The sequence below is a fragment of the Cajanus cajan genome, chromosome 2 (assembly GCF_000230855.2).
Source record: "Cajanus cajan strain Asha chromosome 2, NIPB_CcT2T_4, whole genome shotgun sequence".
Taxonomy (NCBI): Eukaryota; Viridiplantae; Streptophyta; class Magnoliopsida; order Fabales; family Fabaceae; genus Cajanus; species Cajanus cajan.
This window is the reverse complement of record NC_138518.1, coordinates 15,278,715-15,304,005: the sequence shown is the minus strand read 5'-3', so window position 1 is coordinate 15,304,005 and position 25,291 is coordinate 15,278,715. Positions and strand designations below refer to the sequence as shown.

The window sequence follows — 25,291 nt, the reverse complement described above, 5'->3', positions numbered from 1 at the left end:
CTTCGTATCAAATCAATGCTACCTTTTTTTCCTCACATGATTAATAGCAATTGTCGTATCATAGTAAAAAAAATAAATTAGGTTATCTTTTAAATTCTTCTTTTTTTCTTTTATGTTAAAGTATACTTTTTTTCTATTTAACTTAACATTGTTAATTTAAATTATATTTTTATTTCTTAAGAAATGTAAGTATTCTATTATATAAAATGTTAAAAATATAAAATAAATTATACTTTTATTTATTAAAGTTTTAAATATTATATTATCGTTGTCTTATTATATTAACTCAACACACTAAAGAATTATCATTAAAAGAGTTAAAAAATATATTTTTAATTTAATTATTTAAAAAAATTATACTTTTAGTTTAATTTTTATAAAAAAAATATATAAATTTAATTAAAATATATTTTAAAATATTTTTCTGTTCATTGCCATTCATTTATTGAATTAAAAATTATAAAATATTTAATTAAATATAAATTGGGTTATTAAAATAATAAATAAAATAAAAATTATAAATTAAAGTATATATTATGCTTTTATATATATGTCAATATATATATATATATATATTAAATTTTATAATAATTATATTTTATTTAATAATAAAATTTTAATATAAATATATTTATTTAAAAATTATATATTTAAAAATTACATTAATTAAATATAATAAATAATACTTTATTGTAAAACACTAATTTATTTCTATATTATTCAAATATTTTATTAGTATTAAATAATATATTAATGTAATATATATATATATAATAAATACTATATAATGGAAATATTATTTTATTTAAATTTTATAAAAATATTACATTAACTATATTGATTAAATAATATCTTAACACTTGTATTTGATTTTATTATACTTATATATACATATTGTTTTTATTTTGATACTAACTCTAAAAATATTTTGTAAAGATAATAATGAAAATATTTTTTTAAGATATATATTATTAATTTATGTAAAATTTATAATAATTTCTAAAAAGATGATTAAATAGGTAAATTAAGAGATATATTGTTAAAGTGTAGCATGTTTAAATTTTTTTAAGGATAAAAATACTTATAAGAAGAGAGGATAGTGTAAGGGGGTGTATTGGTTTAGGATTTCGTAGGATTTTAAAAGACTTTTTTTGAGTAAAAAAGTTCATTGGTATTCAATCAGGATTTTATGTCACTTAAAAACAATCCAGTGGTATTCAATCTGGATTTTCAAGATTTTTTAAAGAGTCCATTAAAATCCACTGGTATTCATTTGAGATTTTTTACAACTTAAAAACAATTCATTGGTATTCAAAAATATAAGGATTTTAAAGGATTGTTGTGTGAGAGGGATTTTGAAGGACTTTCTAGTGTTATCTATAAATACCAGATTCATAAAACAATCTCATCCAAACCCAACGGATTTTGAAGGATTGTTTGAAGTGATTTTTCAAGTGTTTCAATAATTTTCAAGTGAGTTTTTCATCTTCTTTTTTTCTATACTTCTGTCTTCTCCATTTTTTCTCTACTAATAATACTACATTATTGTTCATTGCTCATATATAATATTGTAGTACTGTTCTCATCCCATTCTCATATTTTGTGAAACTCTGATATTTAAATGATAGTGTCATTGACTTGCTCTATTTTTCTGTTCGTTCTCTTTAATTGACTTGCTTTATTTTATTCTATGTAGTTGAATTTGTTCTTTTATATAACAAAAAAAATGCTTAAAATTTCAATTTTTAAGTGGTAATTTTTTTTATAACACACGTCAAGAAAAAAAAAAGGTGAAAGATGAAATTGATATCATAATCTCTAAATATATATATATATATATATATATATATATATAAGATGAATTTGTTAGGGTTTCTATGAGTAGAATGAGATGAAAATGGATCTTAGTTGGGGGAAGAACCCTCTCAGCATAAAAACTGCGAACTCTCTCATTCTCTTGAATTTGTTACTCTTATCCCTCCTTTTATGACTCAACAATTATTTTATTTTTTTTACTATGAATTTTTCTTTTTATTTTTATATTGTAAAATTAAGATTTTTTTTTATATTTTTAAAAAAGAAAATTAACATAAGACATTGCAGTATCTAATTTTTTAGAGTTTAGGATTTATGCCTTCATTAGCTTATTTTTAAAAAAATGAAATATTGTTAAAATATTTGTTAGAATAATTTACATTTATAAATATCGTTAAAAATTATCATATAATATATAACTAATATATATATATATATGTGTGTATATATATATTCTCTATATCTAAATACTTCCGTTTATATAAAAAGATTATATATCTAAATATTTTCTCAAAATCGAATATACTGATTTTTTTATATAAAAAATTATCTTTTGTTTCTATATTTTCGTTTTTACATTTTTTTTATAATGATTGAGATATTTGATCCATTTGGATAGCCAAGATATATTCGATCTTGTATAATTGGTGTGCTTCTAAAAATAATAATATAATTTTATTGATTTTGTCTCTTATCCATAATTATTTATATAACTAGTTTTCAACATATATTGTTTTAGTAATTCAAATGGGAGATTCACATGGAAATAATAAAAAAAAAAGAAAAGAGAAAGAAAACTATGAAGCTTGGACCAAGGAGGATTCCGATGAATTGTTACAATTGATAGTGGATGCTATAAAAAGATGATAGAATATTATGGAGAAGAATTATTATTATTTATCTAGATATTATTATTTTTTTATTATTTTTATCTTTGACTCTTTTTAAATTTGAATGTATGAATTTTTTTTAAAAATCTTATCAAATGTCAAAACTCCACAAAATTCCATAGAATCCATTAAAATCCTGATTTAAAAGTCTTGTAGAATCCATTAAAATCCTGATTTTAAATCTTGTAGAATCCTGCAAAATCTTAAAAGTCATGAAAATCCTGCAAAGTCTTTTAAAATTCGCAGGATTTTTTTTCACTAAAAAAATCCTTTAAAATCCTAATCCAATACACCCCCTAATATTTATATCTCTGAGTGGATATTAGTATAAAAGGTGTTTTGTTAATAATTCTTTTTTTGTAATAGAAGTTAACAATACTTTTAATGAAAAATTTAAAAAAATGGATAAAGTGTTTTATATTAGAACTTATCAAATGATGAAATTATAATTTTTAACATAAAAAGAAAGGACAATTAATATTTGTATCTCTTAAGGAAGGGAAGTGTAATTCACTATAGTAAAAATCATTAATAAAGAATATCAAATCTTTCTGTAAAAAATAGTAATAAATTACTTTCTGTTATTGATTATAAGCAATAAAAATGAACATTTTTTTTAAATGTAAGTTAATTTCACTTATCCTTATTTTATTTAAAGATATTCTTTTTAAAATAACTCTCATTGAATATATAACTTTTAGTTTCCTATTTATTTTTGTATTTATAACAGGACAATTTATATATAAAAAAATTATTAAAAAAGCAAAATTTATTGCAGACAATTAATTTTTTTTTTATATTCTTATAATAAAGAAGAAAAGTAATAAATTAAATATGGTATAAGTAACTAACTATGATAATCACAATTAAAACACATTTCCTTGATGATTTGAAGAATTATAGGTGTCTTTATCAACTGCACAGATCCTGAAATAGGAAATCTAAAGGAAATTGTCTCTTCGGCAACAAAGTTAGTCATTCACTACAAAATAGATTGAAAAAAAATTTAGAGCGGTGATTTAGTATGTAATGTCTAGTTTAATAAGGATTTAGATGGAGAGAGAAAGAAATAAAATTGGAAAATTAATTAGGTATAATATAGTCTGATAAAAAGAAAGAAGAGAGATAGATAAGATAAAAATTGGAAGAAACAAAAAGAAGAGATAAAATTTAGACTATTCCTTTGATTCATGTTTTAGGGTCATCTACAATTGTCTAAGAGCACCTCCAACAGAGGGTGCTTGAAGGGTTTCTTATTGTTAAGCACCGTACCTTATAACAAACCCCCATTGGACCTGTCTTACGTGGCAGATAGATTTCTTAAATTTTTTTTCTGAATTGCTTGTACAAGCAACAGCTCTTATCACTGACAAAAGCAATTTGATTGGTTCAAATTTATCTACGTGGACCAAAATATTCTGAGAAACAAAAACAGAAAAAACAATTTTCACGTCCTTCACGCTGTTCCTTCGTGTGGGAGGTTTGGCAACGCCGCGTCAATGGCCGTTCGAGAGTCACTGGCCAAACCCTTCCGCCCCCGTGCGCGGCAACCGGCCAAACCCCTCCGCCCCCCGTGCGCGGCAACCGGCCAAACCCCACAGCCCCCGTGCGCGGCAAAAGCCACAGCCCCCGTGCGCGGCAAAAGCCACAGCCCCCGTGCGCGGCAAAGCCACCGCCCCCGTGCACCACCCCTTTGCCCCGCGGGCCAGAAGCCACCGTCCCCGTGAGCGACCCCCTCCGCCCCGCCCCCTCCGACCCGCGCGCAAGAAGCCATGACCCTGTGCGCGACCGCCAGAACCCCACCGCCCCCCGTGCGCGACCGCCAGCAGCCACCGCCCCCCATGCGCGACCGCTAGCAGCCACCGTCCCCCATGCGCGACCCGTGAAGAAAGAGTGAAGGGAGAGTGAGTGACGGGAGAGTGTAGAGAGTGAGTGACGGGAGAGTGAGGGAGGGAGAGACGTTCATGAGAGAGTGAGGGAGGGGGAGTGAGTGACGAGAGAGTGAGGGAGGGAGAGACGTTCATAAACGAAAATAAGAAAATTGAGACGTTGGAGACGTTGAAAGAGCCGTTGGAGAGACGTTAAAGAGCCGTTGCACATTTATGTATAAATTGATGTCTAATTTTCAATTCATTTCCACTCTATTTTTCACATTCAGTAGTTCATTTGCAGTCTATTTTTCACATTGTGTAGTTCATTTGCAGTTATTGTTCTGTTAATTTGCATTTCATTATCCAAGTTTACAATTTATTTCAAAAAATTACTATTCACGTTTATTATTCACGTTTACTATTGGCATCCAAAAAAAATTATTATTTTTTTTCATTTGTAATTTTTTTTATATTCTACCACATGGATCCCAATCAATTTAATTTTCAAAGTTATTTTAATTTTTTACAAAACCAACCACCACCTCCAATCCCTTCCGATGAAAATTCTCAAAATCCTCAATTTTTTACATACCCACCACCACCACCACATTCAACCAATGATAATTCTCCAAATCCCCATTTTTTTATGTATCCACCACCACCACCACATTCAACCAATAATAATTTTCCAAATCCTCATTTTTTTATGTATCCACCACCGATACCAACCAATCCCAATATAATTTTTAGGCCTTCAAATTTTTCCGAAACAGATTCACCAATTGGTTCCGTATCCGAGTCTCAAGTAGGGCTAGAGAACATCACACTTGATGTTGGAAGGCAACAAGGAGAAGAAATATCTACTCAAAAAAAATCACGTGTAAGTTTTTCTGTTGAAGAGGATAATTTACTTATTCAATCATGGCTCAACATTTCGAAGGATCCAATTGTTGGAGTTGATCAAACTGGAAATAGTTTCTGGATTAGAATCAAGGAGAATTACAACAACAATCGCAATCAATTTCCAGTAAGAAATCCAGGTCAGTTAAAAAGTCGTTGGTTTCGAATGAATAAAGCTGTTCAATTATTTGTCGGATGTTATAAACAAGCTCGTGATAAAAAAAAAAGCGACAACTCAGAAAAAAACATCATGGCAAATGCATATAAAATTTACTCGCAAGATGTAGGTGAAAAATTTAATTTTGAGCATGCATGGCTATTATTAAGAGATGAGCCAAAATGGAAATCAGAATCAATGGAGAGCTCTTCCAAACGATCAAAGATTTCAAAATCTGGGCAATACTCAACGTCTTCTAACACAGATGCAGCTAATGATTGTGAAGAATATGACCCAACAACACCAATGTCTCGTCCAATAGGTCAAAAAGCAGCGAAGAGAAAAAGTAAAGGAAAGGTTGGCGAAACATCTTCCAACAAAGAGGAGTTGGAGAACATGACAAAAGCAATGTTAGAAAGAAGTGCTGCAGTAAAGAAATTGGCTGAAGCGAAGGAAGCAGCTAACTTTAGTGCAATGTATGAAATTCTCATGAAGGACACATCTGGAATGACTGAGAAGCAGCTCAAAGATCATGAATTGGCTTGTAATTTTATTAGGCGCAAATTAGGAGATTAAATATTGTTGTAATTTTTGGTATTTCTTTTTATTATGTAATTTCTCTTTATTATGTAATTTCTCTTTATTATGTAATTTTTTTTATTATTGTAATTTTTGGTATTTCTTTTTATCAATAAATTTATTTTTATTATTATAATTTTTAATTTGTTAATTATTCATATTTATATATTATTCATAATAATTAATTTTATAAAAGTTTATCATAAAGTGTAGTGTGAGGTGTCAAAAAAGTGTAGTATGAGTTGTAAAAAGTAAGAGTGTTTATAAGCAATTCCCATTGGAGCAAAAATTGTAAAAATGTAGTATGAGTTGCTTATGAGTGACGTGGCACAGTGGGACCCATTTAAAGTGGTTGGGAGTTGCTTATAAGCAACTCCCATTGTAGATGCTCTAATAGGACTCGTATTCAATTAACATGTCATTTAATACGTATTTAATGACATTTATTAGTTAGTATTAGTATGCGCTTACAATTACAAATTATTAATAAGTCTATAATTTTTATCTTTACTTTGTCTTTTTTATTCAAATATTTTTTTTAATTCATAAAAAATTAAATAAATTTTTCACAATTGAATTTTTAAATACAATTTAATTTTTATAATTAAAGAATTAATCAAAATAAGAAATAATTAAAACTATTACTCAAATTTTTTTTTTACAAATATATATTATTTGATTGAAATAATTTTAGAGATTTTTACCTTGATTAGTATATTAAAATGTAAAAAAGATATAATTATTTTAAAAAATTGAGATGTGAGTATATAAAGCACCATGTGTCAACCTTGGTTTGACCTATCTAAGTTTTTGTTACGAGACAATCGATGTCACTTAACAAACAATCTTCCTCTCAAAAATTGATCATACGATCTTGGCATTGATACCAATTGCTAAATTGATCGTTTATCACTAGGTTAAAAGTTATAATTATTAGTTAAGATGAAACTTTTTTTACTTAACCGTAATAGTCTAAGCGTCACATGTCGACTGTGACTTGATTTACCTAGGCTTTTGTCATGAGACAATTGATGTCACTCGACAAACAATTTTCTCCTTAACAATTGATCATACAACCTTGACTTTGATATCAATTATTGGATTTAATGCTTATCATTAGGTTAAAAATTATAGTTATTAGTTAGGATACAACTCTTTTTACTTAATTGTAGTAGTTTAAGCGCTACATATCAACTGTAACTTGATCCACCTAAACTTTCGTAACAGAACAATTGATATCACTCAATAAACAATAAAAACATACATGAAATAACAATGCTATTGATAGAGCATAAATTAATAATCACAATAATTACATTTTAAAATTTTCACATACAAATTAAAGATGACAATAATTTTTTTTATCACTTTTATATATTTAATATTTCTAAAATTGTTCACTATTTCAATAAATATATTGATTTTAATTGTCAAGGTTGAATAATTTGTGAATTATCAATTTAAAGAAAAAAATAACATTACATTAAAAAGTGAATTGCAAGAAGGATGAAGTATATCAATAAAAAATAATAAATAATTTATTCTAAATTTTATTACACTCAAATAAATAAATAAATTTATACGGCTTCCAAAATATTGATATGATTAAGTGTTTAGATGGAGAGAGAGTAAAAAATATAATTGAGAAAATTAATTAAATGACATGATTTGATAAGAAGATAAGAAATTGATAAAATAGGAAATAGAAGAAATAAAATTCATTAGATGTAATAATATGATATTGTAAAAAGAGACAAAAATAATAAATACAATAGATAGAAAGAACATCATCATATATATCAATAATAATTAACTAGTTCATTGATGATAAGAAATCGATCAATATACATAAAGTTTTTAAAATTACTTTTATATCAATGAATGTAAATATTTGTTTCAAGAAAAAATCTCGATTAAATTAAAGAAATTACCCTAATTAAAAAATCATATGTATTGACTAATTTCTAATGAGTTACAATAGATTTTAGTAATCAAGTTGATGGGTTAAGGGATTCAACTAATCGAGTTGGTGATTCTGTGATTTGGACTAATGAACTTGCTGATTTTGAAAAGTGGTTCAATGAACCTGAGGATTGTTCTATAATCTACAAGATGATTGGGCTAGTCAATTTGAAGAATCTTTCTTTAAGAATATTTCTCTTCAATCTCAAAATGCACAATAAAGAGAAAGAGTTTTTCATGCCTAACCGCCATCATCACTTCTTAGATTCCAAACAGATTTTTGAATAGCTAACTTGGTGTTTTGGATTGTAATGTTCTTGTTATTAGTTTAACATGTGTTGTTTTCTTGAAAGTGGTATTTATGGGAAATGTGAGTTTTATGTTGTCAGAAATTAGTACAGACTGTAATTTGTAATTTCAGAGTATATTTTTATACTGGATAACACTTATTTTGAATTTATTATTCAAATTTAAAAACTGCTGATATGTGTCAAAAGGCATAACTGTGGTTGGAGAACTTAATTTTTTTTTTTTCTGAGATATGCTCGCAGAAAGGGTTATATATATATGATGTATTATTATTATTATTACTATAAATTATTATTATTATTATTATTATAATAATAAAAGATAGGATTATTACTATAATTTTATATCGATGCCACCAAATTACGTATAAACAGTGTTTCCAAATTTTCCCCAAATTATTGATCTTCCAAATTTTTATATTTCAATATAAGAAAAGTTAAATAATTATTCCTTTTATTATCAATATACACAAAATGTCTTTATTATTAGATAGAATATTCTTGACATCATATTACAAGAAATTTGGATATGATTATGAATCAATGTAAGATTTTATGCTAAATTGAATTTGTGAATATTACTAATTTAATATTAATTTAATGAAATTACAAAAATTGTTTCCAAAGAAGATTTTTATTAGATAACATATTCTAATTATTGTACATATTACAAGAAACTTGGATAAGATTAATAAATCAATTTAAGGTTTACACGATTGAATTGCATTTGTGCTTTGTGATTTATTTCACAACAGCTCTAATTCATAGCCGCAACGACAGTAGCATGCAATATTCCTTCGATTTGACCAATAATATCCAAAAATTGTAATCACCTAAAGTATAATTAAGTAGATAAAAATTTAATATCAAATAATTATAATAATGTTTTTTAATTCGTATCCCTTTTTAGTGTAAAAAAAAAAAATTATATCGTACTTTATTTAAAGATTAAATAATTGACTAAAACATCGAATAAACGTTAGCAGTGTAGACTGAAAGAAATTTTATTACAATGCTCGAGGGTCAAATTATTCACCAAACATTCTTACTTTAATCTAAGAAACTTTTTAGTTAACTAAATAAAAAATTAACTAAAACGACATCTCAAACATTCCAATATATAAGGAATTTGGATTTCAATTTTAATCTTGGTTGCTGTATAATCTGATGCAGGCAGAACAGGTCAAGATTTTTAGTTGCTTTGCAATGTGATTTTCTTACGAGCTCAGAAACTGATTCTAGTTCAGAAATTCTAACTAGGTTTAAATCTAATTTTAATTCCTATAAAATTAATTTTTAATTTTGATCCTGTAAAAAAATTTCTTTATTTTTCATTCTTCTAAAAATTTATAAACATTCTTTATGATTCTTGTGAAATTTGTAAATCTTTATTTTGATCCTTGTAAAAAAAAAATATACATATATATATATATATATATATATATATATATATATTATTTTCATCATCTAAAATCTAAAGTTAGTATTTTTAGTCACTAACATCATTTTAAAATAAATAAATAACATTTATTTTAAGGATCTATTAAATTTTTTAGAAATGTCAATTACTGACATAATATCACAACTAATTGTGAGATAACACTTAGAATGGTCATTTAATCTTTTCATAAATAAAAATAGTTAAAAATAATTACATAAAAAATAGGAACTAAAAACTATGGTTTCAATTTAAAAAGGATGAAAAAAAAAATTACAAGAACTAAAATCAAAACATGCTAATTTTGTAGGACTAAAAATATATTTAAATATTTTAACTATTTGGATAAATTTCTTTACAAGGGCCATCAAGTGTGTGTTTCCACTTTTTTTTTTCTTCTCTTTATTATGTAAAGATATAAACATTATATGGTATTTACATAAAACAAGGTTATGGTCTAGTAACAGAATAAATATGTAGCAAAGCCTTTCTAGTTACTTGTACAGAAACAACAGCATCTTTCTATTTTCCTACGCTGAGAACAATCTGAATGAATATTCTTCACTTAAATCAAGAGATGGCAAAAGTAATCAGCATAGAGAGGGTGATTGTCTTCAGAAAATGAAGGAGGTGGAAGATTGATTAGGTTTGATTTTGCGTTCATCAAGCCAAGAAATGATGTCACCAAAAACTTGGGTTATTATTTCATCAGGCTCACCCTCAAGAAGGGCATGGTAGGCCTCCTTGTAAAGCTTGAGCTTCTTGTCTGAAGAGCTTGCATTCTCATACAAGGTTTTGCTCACTGATGGATCAGTCACAGTGTCAGCCTCACCATGAAGTATTAATAGGGGTAGAGAAACCTGTAATCACAACCATTGCATGTGGAGATGAATAAATTTTGTTACACTAATGAATGCTCAAACCCAAAAGCACACTCTTTCTATGGTGACAACTACAAAAGGTCCAAGATATGCTACCATGCTGACAATGACATCATTTTTAGTGTTGTTAGTTATAGGGTATGGGCATGGTATAGTAATTTCATAAGTTTTCCACACTTGAGGATAGTAGTATATTGATACGTGTAAAGAACTACAGTTAGCTTGTATAGTGAGATGAATTATTCAAAGTAGATTGGTCAGTTGTAAGAAGCATGCAGATATATTTATTGCCTTCTTAACTAAGAATTTAGATCAATTTATGCATATTATAATTAAGAGAGAAAGATCAATGGAAATGCCCTATATATGCAGTGGACTGGTGTCTTAAGAAGACAGTGCAAAAAAGGTTGTCTTAAACGGATCATTATTTCTTAAAATTCAGGTTTAGACTTAATTCAACACCAAAAGTTAATTCGAGAGATAAGGGTTTTCCCACCACTCATATACTTTATTTTGGTGACATCACAATTTGATATAAAATCTTCGACACACGTCCTGAACATTTGTGAGTAGTTCAATAACGGGTAATCCAAAAGGTTTAATATCAATCACTAGCATGGTTGATGTGGCTGCAATTGCGATCAAGTCAAAAAAACCTTTACATTACAGTAATTCCAGTTAAACACCACAATTTAAAACCATGATTGCTAGGATAGGTTCTAATTTCATCATAAAATTTGAGTTTAGGCCTAACTCAATTTTCAAAGTTAGTTTTTTAGGTAAAGATTATCCATCACTTGTATACTTTATTTTTTATTATATCATTAGTCAACGTAAGATCTCCGACATTAATTCTACCGTGACCTCAAGACATGACCTATTATTGATTCTAAAACTCCTAAAAATTCTACGGATCTTTTCTAGACACGTTTTCAGGGTTTTTTTAGCTCGTTTTAAAATTTACATGCATTAGTTTCAACTATTGAACTAGTTTTAGATGAAATATATTCCTAAGCTAGCATCTTTCCCTCCATAAACTTATGATCGTTTTGAACCTATTACATTTACCAAATTTCACACCAACTACAACCACCTAGTTTAGATAAGCCAGAAAATCAGAACATACTTCCTTCATTCGTCGATCTATTTCTTGAGTAGTTCTAAGCATTTCTACAGCAGTCCGCAAGCGTGGTTTATCCTTGTAAGAAATAACATTATAAACCGTCTGCAAAGACATTAGAAAAGTCAATCTCTTACAAACACACATATTACCAAAAAGAAATGCATAAAAACAATGGAGAAAAGATGGATCTTTTGATTTAGATTAGACCAAAAGTAACATTGTGTTGGACCACATTACAAAATACAAACCTGCTCCCTCTTCTTCAAATCTCTGAATGCAGCCTCTGCTAAATCCTTTTGTGGAACTAACTTGTGCTTTGGGAAAACACTGGCTACACCAATCAGGATCTGAGTGACCACCATTGGTGGAACCATGTCATCTGCAATCTACACAGATTTTCAGGTCAAAGCAAAGTCCATCAGAACTCCAAACATGATTGTGTTTCAAGAAAAATACTTTACACATGGGTGCAACGAGAATGGCGCCATCCCATGCCTTAGGCTGTTTCATGTGTATCTTTAATGCAACAGCTCCACCCATGGACTCTCCAAATAAAAAACTGGGAAGAGAATGGAATGGCGGATTTTCTGCCACATAAACCAAACCTTTTGAATGAATACAATAATAAAAATGTTCCTTGCTATTAAGTTATTTTAACTTGTTTCCCATGTGAAATGAAAACAGACGTAACATTCACAATTATGCAAAGGATGTACTTCCAATGTTTCCATGTCAAAGCCACACTTCTTTTTTCCAGGTAAGGAAGAACATTAGGCAAACATTAACAACTAAGGTACATGCCTTTTTTTTTAACACATAATGACACTCATAGGTGACATCTAGATATTTCCTTCACCAGAAACGTAACTCAAAGCTTTGCAATTCATCAGAGAAGAATTCACCAATAATTCTAATAAGCTAGAAGTGTTTTTGAGAATTTTTTTACTTGAAAAAGCTCTTTATTTTCGATAGAGGAACTTTCTAAAGTGATTCTAAACTTGTATATAAACAAACTTTAATTCTATTTGTAGAACATCTATTTGACAGATGCACCTTGAGCATATTTGGATACAGAGTAGATGCATTTTTGAGTTTTGAGAGCTTTTCTACTGAAAATAAATAGTATTTTTTAGTAGAGAAGCTCTTAAAAACACTTCCAAACTTGTATCCAAACATGTTCTTTAGCTACTGCCTAAATTAGAAGATATATGAATAAAAATGAGATGAAAAAGTTCAACCTTATGAATTTCATTTTATAAAGCCTAATATTTTCTCTTTTCCCACAGGTGTGAAACTCATTCCCCTTTCTAAACCTCAAAATAAACAGAATTTGATGTTCCCCTTAGCTTTCAAGTCTTATTTTCCTAAAATCACTCAAAAACATTTTTGCTTTGACCCTCTTATGGTTAATTCTAGCTTCCACTCCTGCTCAATACTATTGACAGATACAACTCATTAATTGACTCTCATTTTTTCTGATATTCACCATGCGCTTGTCTATTTGGAGCATTACTTCATAGTATAGACTACTTTTAGAAGGAAAACTTTTCTAGTACTCAACAAACCAAACAACAACAACAAAGAATTATCCAACTAGGTGAGAATTCAAGATATCTTAACTCTGCCTCAGGTAAATATGATCAGTTAATCACAGATCTCAGGACACAACCTAGTATTGATTTTCATGATGACTGAAATTCATGACCAGGGGGTTGATGGGAGTATGTACAAGTACCTCTGATTTTTGTGTACTGCTCAATGACAGTATCAACAAGTCCATCAAAACTAGGAATATAACAATGGAGACCTTCTGAAAGACCAAATCCTGGATAATCCATGGCAAAAACTGCATATCCATGTGATGCTAGCATTCTAGCAATTCCTGCATAAAAAATCCATGATACTATTGAGTTGCTGATCCTCAAGGTAACAGAATTTAGTTACTTATAGCTGCTACTAGTTTCTTAATACCAGCTACATGCCTTCAAAGAAAAAAGTGCATGTGTCTCCATAACCATGACAGAAAAACACTGCTGCTTTGGGCCTTGATAATGGAAGCCAACTTTTGTGGAAGATTTCTATGCCCTTTGAGTTCTTCTCATATGACTGTTGCATAGCACACAAATTAAGTGATCATCACATGTTAACAGAAAAACAGGACAATGACAAGTTGGCATTGATGATATCAACTTCTTTTTAGGTAACTACTTAGAAGAAACATGAATTTCATGAAACTGTTTTAGACTAAACTTCGTACTTACCTCTTCCATTTTTATTCCTTCACATGGAGTCTGCAAAACAGAAAAATATAAGAGTTGATTTCAGCATTTAAAGGGAACAAAATTTTACTAAATTAGAGTGACATAGCACATCAGGTAAAACAATCACTGCAACATGTAACCCAAAAAATGATCCCTGTACCAAAATGCTAATTCCAAAAGCCAGGACTATGGAAATGTCTATCTTTTTTCTTTTATCAGTAAAAATTACAATGAGGATAACAAGGTTGAACTTAAGACTATATAAAATTGATGGATTTGAAACAGCATTGAGAAAAGTAAAACAACTGTACAAATCTTGTTGCATATGATAGGTGTGTGAAGCAAATTGAATAAGAAGGAATAAGGAAGCCACAATACTAGAGTCCAAAAAGTAATAATAAAATGAATAAGAAGGAATAATAACCACCAAACAATTCAGTCAGCTATCTTAATATCGTGAGTCCCTACAGGTTCTTGAGCAGTCAATAAAATAAAAGAGAAATGCTACAATAGCATTTATGAACGTCTCTCTATAACACATTTTTTATCGGGTCATGTTACACATTTTCACAAGAAATTGGAGCAAATTTTTGCATAAGTACAGCGTTCACAAACAATCAAAAAAACCTAGAAAAATATTACGATAGATTTAGCAGTTGTACTACCTTAACTGTCATGTAAGAATTGCCCTAATTATTATTCTAATATATCTTAAACTTTTGATTCATTGTGTATATAACCACTACAGTTATGCAACAATTACTCTAGAAATGGACTTTTGAAAGATTACCTAACAATCTCTAAAGAATTGCATATATATAAACACTATAGTTGCATTGATGACTAGCCCCTTTGCATTTAAGAACACCCCCCCTCCCCCAACAAAAGAAAAAAAAAACCCTCTTTGTCACTTTGCCAATAAGGAGATAAAGAAGACTCTCATGTCACTGATCCAACTTCAAAACTTTACCAATAAGGAGATAAATTAGACTAGAGTATTCATGACTTATTCCGTCTCACTAATCCAACTTGTTCTTATTTTCTTTATCATGGCAAATTTTTGTGAAAAAGCATAATTAGTCACTTCTAGTAGAAATTTGAAATTAATTTCACTTAATTTTATTGGATTTAGATTTTAAAAATTAGCGTCAAGACATTTTCATCCTGGTAACCCAGCCTAAACCAAATCCAAAGTTACAACAGAACATAACAACCCCCTCTCCCATCTTTTAAAAAGAAAAAAGAAAAACTAAGTATTTTGAATAGGAATTCAACTTACATTTAATAGCTATAACAGAACATAACAACCCCTCTCCCCCTCTTTGGCTTTACTAACAAAGAGAAAATCAGAACAGACTCTCTCCCTCTCTTCAACGTAATTGCCAACTAGAAATCTCAAAGTCAAAGTTCCAAATCCACGTAACCATGTTGAAACAGTTTCACCAACCATGTACTTTACCAATTAATATCCTCAGAGCATAATAGTAAAAAAGGCCATAACCAAATCTTTTGCGACATATCAACTTGATGCAATTGCAGTCTCCCCCAGAATCAAAAAATAATAAAAATTTACTCACAAGACAAAACCAAACTAATTAAAACAAAAACAAAGTGTAGATTAATCAGATTCATTACATCATCAATTCCACCAAAAGAAAAGGAACAAAACCAAACCTTAAACAATATATGATCAATCCCAAGTTGAACATCCTTGAAGGCCTCACGTGCACGCCTTCTAGCATCCACTTCATCCATCTTAGCACTCAAAATCTTCTGCAATTCTGCACTAACACCTGGAATCCTCATGTTTGATGACACCTTTTTCAATTCTCTCCTCTTACTCCTCTTCCTCTTGACACAAAATGCTGCTCTGAATCCTACACCACCCCCAACACACTTGGATTCAGTCTGATCTAAAGAGCCAGAAACAGAATCATAGAAAACAGACTCTGACACAAACCCATTAAAGAAAATGGTAATGGGTATAGAATATTAAAATCAAAATGAAAACTTTTTTTTTTTCACTTTTGGTTTTTTTTATTCAAATACCAACCATTCAAAGGGTGGCACTGATAAAGCTTTGTGGGTCTCTGAGCAAATATCGATTTAATCATTATTTTATTAAAACTAACGTGAATAGGATCCGCATAATAAGGAAAATATGACTCAGGATATAAAGGATGAGGATATGTGGTGAAGAAATTAATTGCTAAGCAAAAATTAAAAAAAAAATTGAGTAAAAAAATGGGAATCAAAGTATTTAATTTTGGCTTTTCATTTTCTGATATGAAAAGTTGATTATGGAAAGTGGAATTTGTCTAAAGTTGGAAATTTCTTTGTTTAAAAAATGAAGAAGAGAGAGAGAGAAGAAAAGTATTTGTTTCCCTTTGTATATGGAAGCTAGGATTTGAGTGAAGTTAAAAAATAATAATTATGGTTCCTTTGTTTATATGATATGATATGATTTTGAATTTAACACGTTATGTTAAGGTTGGGATGAGGTTTGAAGTGGAAAGCGGAAGGTTCTGTCCAAACTCCAAAGGACGAAGAAAGAAGATGATGGTTGACGTATGAGATTACGTCGGCAGAGAGATAAATTATGAGAGAATTTTTTAATTAAACATTTTAAAATATACTTGTAACTTTTTTTTTTTTAATGTTTTATATTATTAAATAATTTTTTTTTATTAAAATAAACTTAAATATGTTTTAATCTTTTTTCAAGACTAAAAAAAATCCTTCAAAATGAATTATTTTTTATTTTGATTTCTATAAACTTTCTTTAGTTTTATATTTTTCTAAAATTAAAATTGTTGTTTTAATACCTAATATTTTGTGATTTCTCTTAATTATTTTGGTGCTTATTATATGTTTAAGTGATTATTTTTAATGATATCTACGATTGTATTTGATATTATTCTAAATTTTTAAGACAAATATTATTTATCTATCTAAATAAGTATTAAAGATAAAATATAGTAATTTTAGACTTTAGATTTTAGAGTAATAAAATTTAAAGAAAAATATTTTATAGGAAAAATATAAAAAAATCACATTTTTAAGGACCAAAAAAGGTTTAAAATTTAGAAGAATAAAAAATAAAGAAACACTTTTATAGAGAAAAATAAAAACGTGCTCATTTTATAAGGACTAAGAACATATTTAACATTTTAAAATAAGAAGTGTAATTTTATTAAATACTTTCCTACTATATTAGAAAAATCATTAAGAGTATATTAAAAAATTACAATGTAGATTAATTTAAAGATATTTTTTTATTTGTAAAAATCAAATCGGTATCAATTAATTTCTAGAGTGTTTACCGTAACATCGTGTTCAATAAAAGATAATATATAGATACTATTCTAGTGTGTTGTTAGCAACAATGTACAAATATGATGTTTTTACTAGTGTCACATGAATGATAACATATAATTCGTGTCCATTACATACGCATTATAATTATATATGTCATTGTTTATTATGTTGTGGATGAACTAAGTATGATGATGATGTGTAATTGTGTGTGCTATATCACATTGTATATGTTGTTTGTGTTTGACTAGTCAATTTGCATTCTTACACTAAGAACCGGAGTGAAATGTTTCTCACTCATTTTTCTTTGTGTTGTCTGTAACGTAGTGAGTAGATATCAGAGTTTAGTTGACTCTAGAGAGAGGTGTATATAAGGGTTTCTCTGAGAAGGGAACTTCATAAGTTCATTCTCAAGGAAACCTAGAAAGAAGTTTTAGAGAGAAGGACTCTAGTTCGTGAGCTCTTTTCTCTCCCAAATTTCTCTGTTTGATTCCTCTTCTCTTCTAGGTTACTAATCTCTTCAATCTTCTCTTGAATTTCATACTAGAAAGCTTGCTTTTGGAGGATTGAAATTCGCGAGTCGAGCTCTGGAGGAATTTCTTTGCTTCTTCTCAGTTCTTGGCTTTCTAAGCCAATCTTCAAGTGAGGGAAGCTAGAATGTAGATTGGTTGGTTGCATGTGAGCTTAGGAACTCAATTGATGCATGAATCTTGAGAATCCATGGTTGGATTGGAGAAATTCTCATTTTTCGGGGTGTTAAGAAAAATGGGATTTTTGGTGATTTTGATGCATCGGATGGGTGCATGTTGATTCTGAGTCTTTTTTTGTGTTGCATGGAGCCTATGCATTGTGTTTCCTTGTTTGCATGTGACTAGATTTGCTGATTTTCAAGTATTGGAGGCTGCTGCTTAAATTTTCATCGAGCGCAGTTCTTGGAGTCTGGCATGCACTCATCTGAGACACCCATTTCTTGATCGCTCTAGGTGCGAGGTTAGTCGCGCCGGGCAAGATCATGAATGAGGAGTCTCTAGTTGAGAGCGTGTCAGGCATGAGGGGAACCACGCCAAGCGCAATATCAGATAGTGACTTGAAGGGCATTTTTCTGGTATGGTGTCGGGTCCATGTTAGGTGCACCGGGCATGGAGACCCCTAGAGGTCTTTGTGTTGGGTTGCGCCGGGCGCAGGGAGGGTTGCGCCGGGCTTGGAGACTCTTAGGTTGGGATTAGGCCAGGCACGCTCAGGTTGTGCCGAGCGTGAACATGTTTATTAATGATTGTTTTAAAATGATGCTTAGGCATGTGTTGAAAGTTGAAGATTTGATCATGTATGTATGATATATGATGTGTGGTGATGCATGATTCATATGTATGCTTGGTAACGATATGTATGAATGTTTATATATGATATGACATGTGTATATGTTCATATGAGGATGATATTGATCATGATGGTGGATTGACCATGTATGATGTATGATGCATTATTGCATGTGATGCCTTATGACATGTGTCTAGCCTAGGACTTGAGGAGAGGGAAATATTTTCGAACTAGAAAAGCTCACATAGAGTCTCTTGAGAGTGGTGCTTGGATAGGCCATTGATATATATATGAGAGTGGTTCTTAGATAGGCCACTGGTTTTGGGTGAGAATGGTGTTTAGGTAGGCTACTGGTTTGGGTGAGTCTCCTCTAAGTCCTTAGCTAGTGTTGGAGCGAGGTATGAGGTCGAGGGTTATTCCCTTAACCAAGTATTGAGGAAGGTGCGTGATTCCTTGCGGATAGTCGGTGGGCAAACTCCACAAGTGACTTGGTAATGCATGCCAAGGTTGTCGTAAACCTGTACCCAGCTATGTTATACCTGACGATGGAACCGGACTTCCAATTGTGTAAGTGACATCATCCGAGTAAACCCGAGTGAGGATTTATATCCTGTTTAGTTGTGACCGATCGGGTGCATTGGGCATGAAAACGATTGGGGTGGTTTCGGTAGGATTGGGGTGTCACTTATATTACTCTGTTGTTAGGGAGATCTCCTAGGTGTATGCGTGACGAAGCATTAGATGATTGATATGCATTGATATCTGTCATAAGTTGCATGTATTGCATGACTGCTATAATGATGAAGTGTATGGTGTTTGACTTCATGTTTGATGATTGATTGAGATAGAAGTTCCTTTGGGACTTGATTTGAATGCATGTGTAGTATATATTTTATTCTGTACTTGTATGATTGATTTTTGAACTCTAGCTTACCCTTCTATTTCCATGTGGATGGACTATGATGATCATACCTTGTATGGGAACAGGTCAGGGCTAGCTTGGAGTTGAGGTGACCGCTGCGAGAGGAGGAGTTTTGTCCTAGTGTCAGAGTTACCTTCTTGGGTAACTGTTGTGTGTGCTTGACCGGCACTAGGAGGTTATGATTTTAGGATGACTGTACATATATGGTGCTATATTTTGTACATAGAAACAGTTATTATATTTATATTTACATACCTGTATGTATGAGTCATTCAGTTTCTATATTCTCTTAGTTCACTAGTATGTGATTCCACTAAGTGTAGGGACCATGGCAGGTCGTTGCACTTTTATAGTATCAAAGTCGGTCGAGTCTTTTGGATACTCTATGGAGAGTGATCCTTCTAGGTTTTTATTGTGTTATATCTCTGATATGTGTTTAGTTTTGGTGATTTATGATGGTATAGCATTACTAAAAGAATGTTTGGATTCTTTCAGTATGGTGAGGCCTTAGTATGATCAGATCGCTAGAGTCATGGAGATGATGGTCATGGCGATGCTAACCCACAAACTTATAATTTATTTCTATTTTATGTAATTAATATATTCTTAACTTATATTATAAATTTTATTAATAAACTAATTAAACCCATATATAAATATTATTAAAATAATTTATTTATTTTTCATAAAAAAAGATGTTACCACTTGAATCAATATGTATGCACCTTTTTACTTATTCCAAGACTCATCCAAAAGCCTCCAAAAAATAGTGGTTGTGACACCCTCTACCCCAACATGAATATATAATAATTAAAAGAAATATCCTATTGGGTTAAAAAAAATCTTTAGAATTAAAACAACAATTCCAATAACATGAGAGTAGAGAATTCATATTCATCAACTTAAAACTTGATCAAATGCTAAAAAAATGAAACATGAGTTCTTCCTAAACAAAATACAATAATTAAGTCCTAATTACGCCTAGCTATGCCCCGATGTCACATATCCTATCAGAGCATGCCCAACTGAAGTCTAAGCCTCATCACCAACATCCTCATGTTGATGATCACCTGCAACACAATTTTAAACACATACGAAGGACAACAAGGGAGTGAGAAACATCTTACTCGGTTCTAAGTGGAGAAATAACAGTTAGGCAACACACACAAAAATCATCCAAGCACAGTCATAGCTACACACTATTTAGGTACAAATTCAAATTATACATACAATAATAACACATGCACAGTCATTCATCATGCAATGATCTCATGGACTTGACTCATAAATGCATGTGGCGCCAGTCACGTGTCTTATAATAACATTTCTCATCATTTCATCACTAGTGACGCAAGGTACACCTTGTTAGCTTGTTACATCACTTGGTGACACAAGGTACACCTGATTAGCTTGTTACATCACTTGGTGACCAAAAGGTACACCTGATTAGCTGGTTACATCACTCGGTGACCTAATTAGCTGGTTACATCAGTTGGTGACCTGATTAGCTGGTTACATCAGTTGGTGACCAAAGGTACACCTGATTAGCTTGTTACATCACGTGGTGACCCAAGGTACACCTGATTAGCTTGTTACATCACGTGGTGACCCAAGGTACACCTGATTAGGTTGTTACATCACGTGGTAACCCAAGGTATACCTAGTTAGCTTATAAATGCAAATGATGCATGTCACACATTCACAATTTCATTGACTCAACATTTCACATCTCATCATATCTCATGTCACATTATTTCACAATGTCATATCATAGATCATATGTTCACCTTTCACATTCTCACATCATATTCACATAGTATCATACAAGAAACTTCTTGTAATCATATACATCAAAATAGTACATAAATCATACCAAGAACTTATCCAAAACATGAAGTCATCATCAACTTTACATATAATGCCTCAAATCATCCATATATCATATCCCTAATTTTGACTTCATAGGGTTTCCTAAAAGAACCCACAGAGCACTCTAATTCATATTAAAACTTATCTATTTTCAAAATTAATCACATATTCATACATTTCATTCAGCAAAGAGTACAATAGAGCAATCAGAAAGTAAAATAGAAAACATTCATATTTTGCTTGTTTCTCATAGGATTTTCAGTAGGAACCCATAGAGCACTCTAATTCATATCAAAACATATTCATTCTCAAAATCAATCACATATCTACACATCACATCCAACAAGAAACCCAACAGAACAATCAGATGACAAAACAGAAAACGTTCATATTTTTCCTGTTCCTGGAAGTATGCATCAAGCAAGAGATTGGGGGCCAATGCTACTACCCAACAATTATTCCCACACCCTGAGTGAGGTTTCTCACTCCTCCCTTGCCTAGATAAGTAGAAGATGAAGCTAGAGCAGAATCTGACTGATCTCCTTTTCTTGGTTCTCCTTGGTCTCTAGAGAGTGTGTCTAGAAATAATGTCAGAGTGCTCTATTTATAGATTTCAAGAGTGGCCAGAATGACCCATTTCTGATCCGAAACGGCCCGTTCTGGATCCCTTCATCATGTGGAAAATTCACATCTGGAACGGCCCGTTCTCAAACCAGAATGACCCGTTTCGGAGATGAGTTTTAACTCACAACGTCCATATTTGGAATGGCCCGTTCCCAACTTTGGAATGACCCATTCCCAACTAGGGTTATAGGCTATTTTGGTGGTTTGGAACGACCCGTTCCAGTTTGAGAACGAATCGTTCTGGGCTACTAAAACACCCTAAATAAATTTTATGAAAATTACTAAATCACCCTCAATAAAAAGTATGAAAATTGGGGTGTTACAATTCTCCCCCCTTTTAGAGATTTCGTCTTCGAAATTTACCGAACACCTGAATGGATGAACTTCATGGATCTTGCTCTCTATTGCCAAATAGCACTTTCCTAAATATTTCTCATCACGCTTCCACTACGTCACTCTGATGTAGAAACTATACTAGTATAAATCACATGTAACCTCACTACTACATTGATGTACAACTCTATCAATCTCTGTAAGGAATATCTATCATCAATAAGGGTAAGACAAGCAAACTTGGTGAGCTTATCCACTATAACCCAAAAATCAAATTTCTTAAGTATCTCAAACAAACCTACAACTAAGTTTATAGGTAAAACATCTCACTCCAAACTAGGACGTCTAAAGGCTGCAAAAGTCATAAAGACTTCTAGTGTTTTACTTAGACTTCAGGCATACTAAACATGAGTACACAAATTCCTCTACTTCTCTCTCCACCTTAAGTCGTCAGAACATCTTCCTAAGGTCTTGATACACCTTAGTAGCTTCCGAGTGAATACTAAGAGTACTCTTATGTCCTTCCTCTAAGATCATTCTCTTAATTCAAGATTACTAGGCACCCAAATTTTGTTCTTGCACCTCAAAACAACGTCGATTCCTACTCAAAAAAGGTTATCTATACTCCTACCAATCTTCTCCACTTGGTTCACTAAGAAAGGATCTAACTCCTGGGGTTCTCTAATCTCATCCATTAATTCACCAGTCACTTTCAAAATATTCAATTCAATGCTCCTAAGGGTAATCTCACACACCAAGCTTAAGTCTCTAAACTCTTCAATAAAATCCAACCTTTAAATCATAAAAACGATAGATGAATGATCATCCTACTCAAGGCATTTGCTACAATAATAGTTTTACTTCCATGACCTTTTCCAAAGATCAAGCACCTAAGCGTAAGTTCGCTAGGTACACATACCAGATCTCTAATTTCACCAGTCCATCTACACCCAAGGTAAATTTCTATCCATTACCTTGTCCTATAGCCTTATGTCTTGTCACTAAAATGAATCAACTTATGCTTCTCCAATTTCTTTCAACGATCCACTTGGTACTCGAGTCATACCTAGTTTCACACTACTGAGAGTAATCTCACAAGTTAAACTTAAATCCTTAGACCGAGAAAAAAGTTTCATCTTCCTAATCATAAGGAAAGACAAATATAAATGTTTCCTACTCAAAACATCGATCACCACATTGACTTTTCCCAAATAACAAATAAGATCAAAATATTATTCCTTAAGAAATTCCAACTATCTCCTTTGTCTCATATTCAACTCCTTTGGTCAAAAGATATTTAAGGCTCTAATGATCACTAAATACCTCAAGCTTAGAATCATATAGGTAGTATCTGCAAATCTTAGTGTAAATATTATAACAACTAACTCAGGGTCATGGGTGAGGTAATTATTATCATGAACTTTCAAGTTCCTAGAAACATAAGCTACTACCTTTCCTTCTTGCATCAACAATCCACCCCACACCCGTCTTCGAAGCATCACCATACCCCACAAAAGATTCACTAAGATCCGGTAATATTAACACTAGTCAATCTTTCCTTAAGAGTATGGAAACTACTCTCACACTATCCCACACAAAGACAACACTCTATCTAGTCAATCTAGTTAAAGGTAATGCTATCTCAGAAATTTTCTCAATAAACCTCTAATAATAATAAGCTAACCTAAGAAAACTCCTAATCTCACTAACTAAGTTTTTGGTATCTCTCACTTACGCACAACTTCTACCTTAGGTAGATCTACGTTACACCTCCACTAACATTTAAAAGACCCAAAAATCATACTTAGATAACTTAACATAAAGTTGTTTTGGATATATCCTCACCTTCAATTCCAATATGATGATATCACACTCTAAGGTAAATCTTGCTAAACACACAAACACCCACTAATTAAACTCTACGGTCATCTATCCTCATATCAACATACACGCATATCAAATCATATTAGAATACCTACTTTAAACGTCCATATATGTCATCCCTAAGCATGTACGAATCAATCAGCGTTTACTCCATATAGTATGTACATGAACCAACTTTACCACATAGCTTCATACAACCTTAATTTAAATCCTTATGACAACGCCTTAGAACACCATAACCAAAACAATTTTTATCCATGCATTGCCTAACAACTCAAAACATCATGACATTGTACATATTCCTTTAACAACTATCAAAGAAAATGATACCTATAGAGTCATACTAATCCAAATGATCTCAATCCTACATCAAAAGAAAGCTAAGAGAATAAGCTACAACTCTTATGAAGATATGAGATTCTAAAAAGATCAGCTTCTTAGCTAAAAATTCAAAAACCACAAAAGATATATTCAGCGCTTACAACTAGACCTCTGATCACTAAAGTAGCTATAACTGAAGATCTAGACCTCTGTTTTACCTGATTCCAGTTCCATTGGAAAGATAACATCCAAGGCTACAACTTTCATGAAGACGACAAAATCTAACTCTATCAATACGATACTCATACTGGCACAACAAAACTGCAGAAAAAATATTCCCTACACCATACAACAATAATGTACTAACATCCCACAAAATACCTCAATCATGCCAAACTCACTCCTTTCTACCTTAAACTCATATCCAAGCTTCCCACTACAATCCTAAACCAAAACAACTCACATATTCAGTACAAAGGACTTAGAAAAACAAAACTCACATGCTACCTAAACCCTAAAAG

General features: G+C 31.1%; 1 protein-coding gene across 1 annotated transcript; it reads right to left on the bottom strand.

Annotated features, from left to right (window-relative positions):
- Positions 1-10,229: 10,229 nt before the first annotated feature.
- On the bottom strand, positions 10,230-16,683 carry LOC109804796 (caffeoylshikimate esterase). The gene is made up of 9 exons (XM_020366654.3): positions 16,239-16,683; positions 15,860-16,062; positions 14,186-14,215; positions 13,907-14,030; positions 13,660-13,806; positions 12,381-12,511; positions 12,173-12,310; positions 11,928-12,026; positions 10,230-10,780 (listed from the first exon to the last, which is right to left on the bottom strand). Exons 1-9 carry the CDS (start codon positions 16,297-16,299, stop codon positions 10,535-10,537), a joined length of 1,179 nt encoding a protein of 392 aa, XP_020222243.1. The 5' UTR covers positions 16,300-16,683; the 3' UTR covers positions 10,230-10,534.
- Between the last annotated feature and the right edge of the window lie 8,608 nt (positions 16,684-25,291).

Excerpts from the sequence above, each read along its gene's own strand:
- LOC109804796 (XM_020366654.3), bottom strand. The coding sequence starts at position 16,299 with ATGATTAAATCGATATTTGCTCAGAGACCCACAAAGCTTTATCAGTGC. Across the intron at positions 12,311-12,380 it reads TCGTTGCACCCATGTGTAAA|ATTGCAGATGACATGGTTCC; the intron begins GTATTTTTCTTG and ends AAATCTGTGTAG. Across the intron at positions 10,781-11,927 it reads TAGATCGACGAATGAAGGAA|GTTTCTCTACCCCTATTAAT; the intron begins GTATGTTCTGAT and ends TTGTGATTACAG.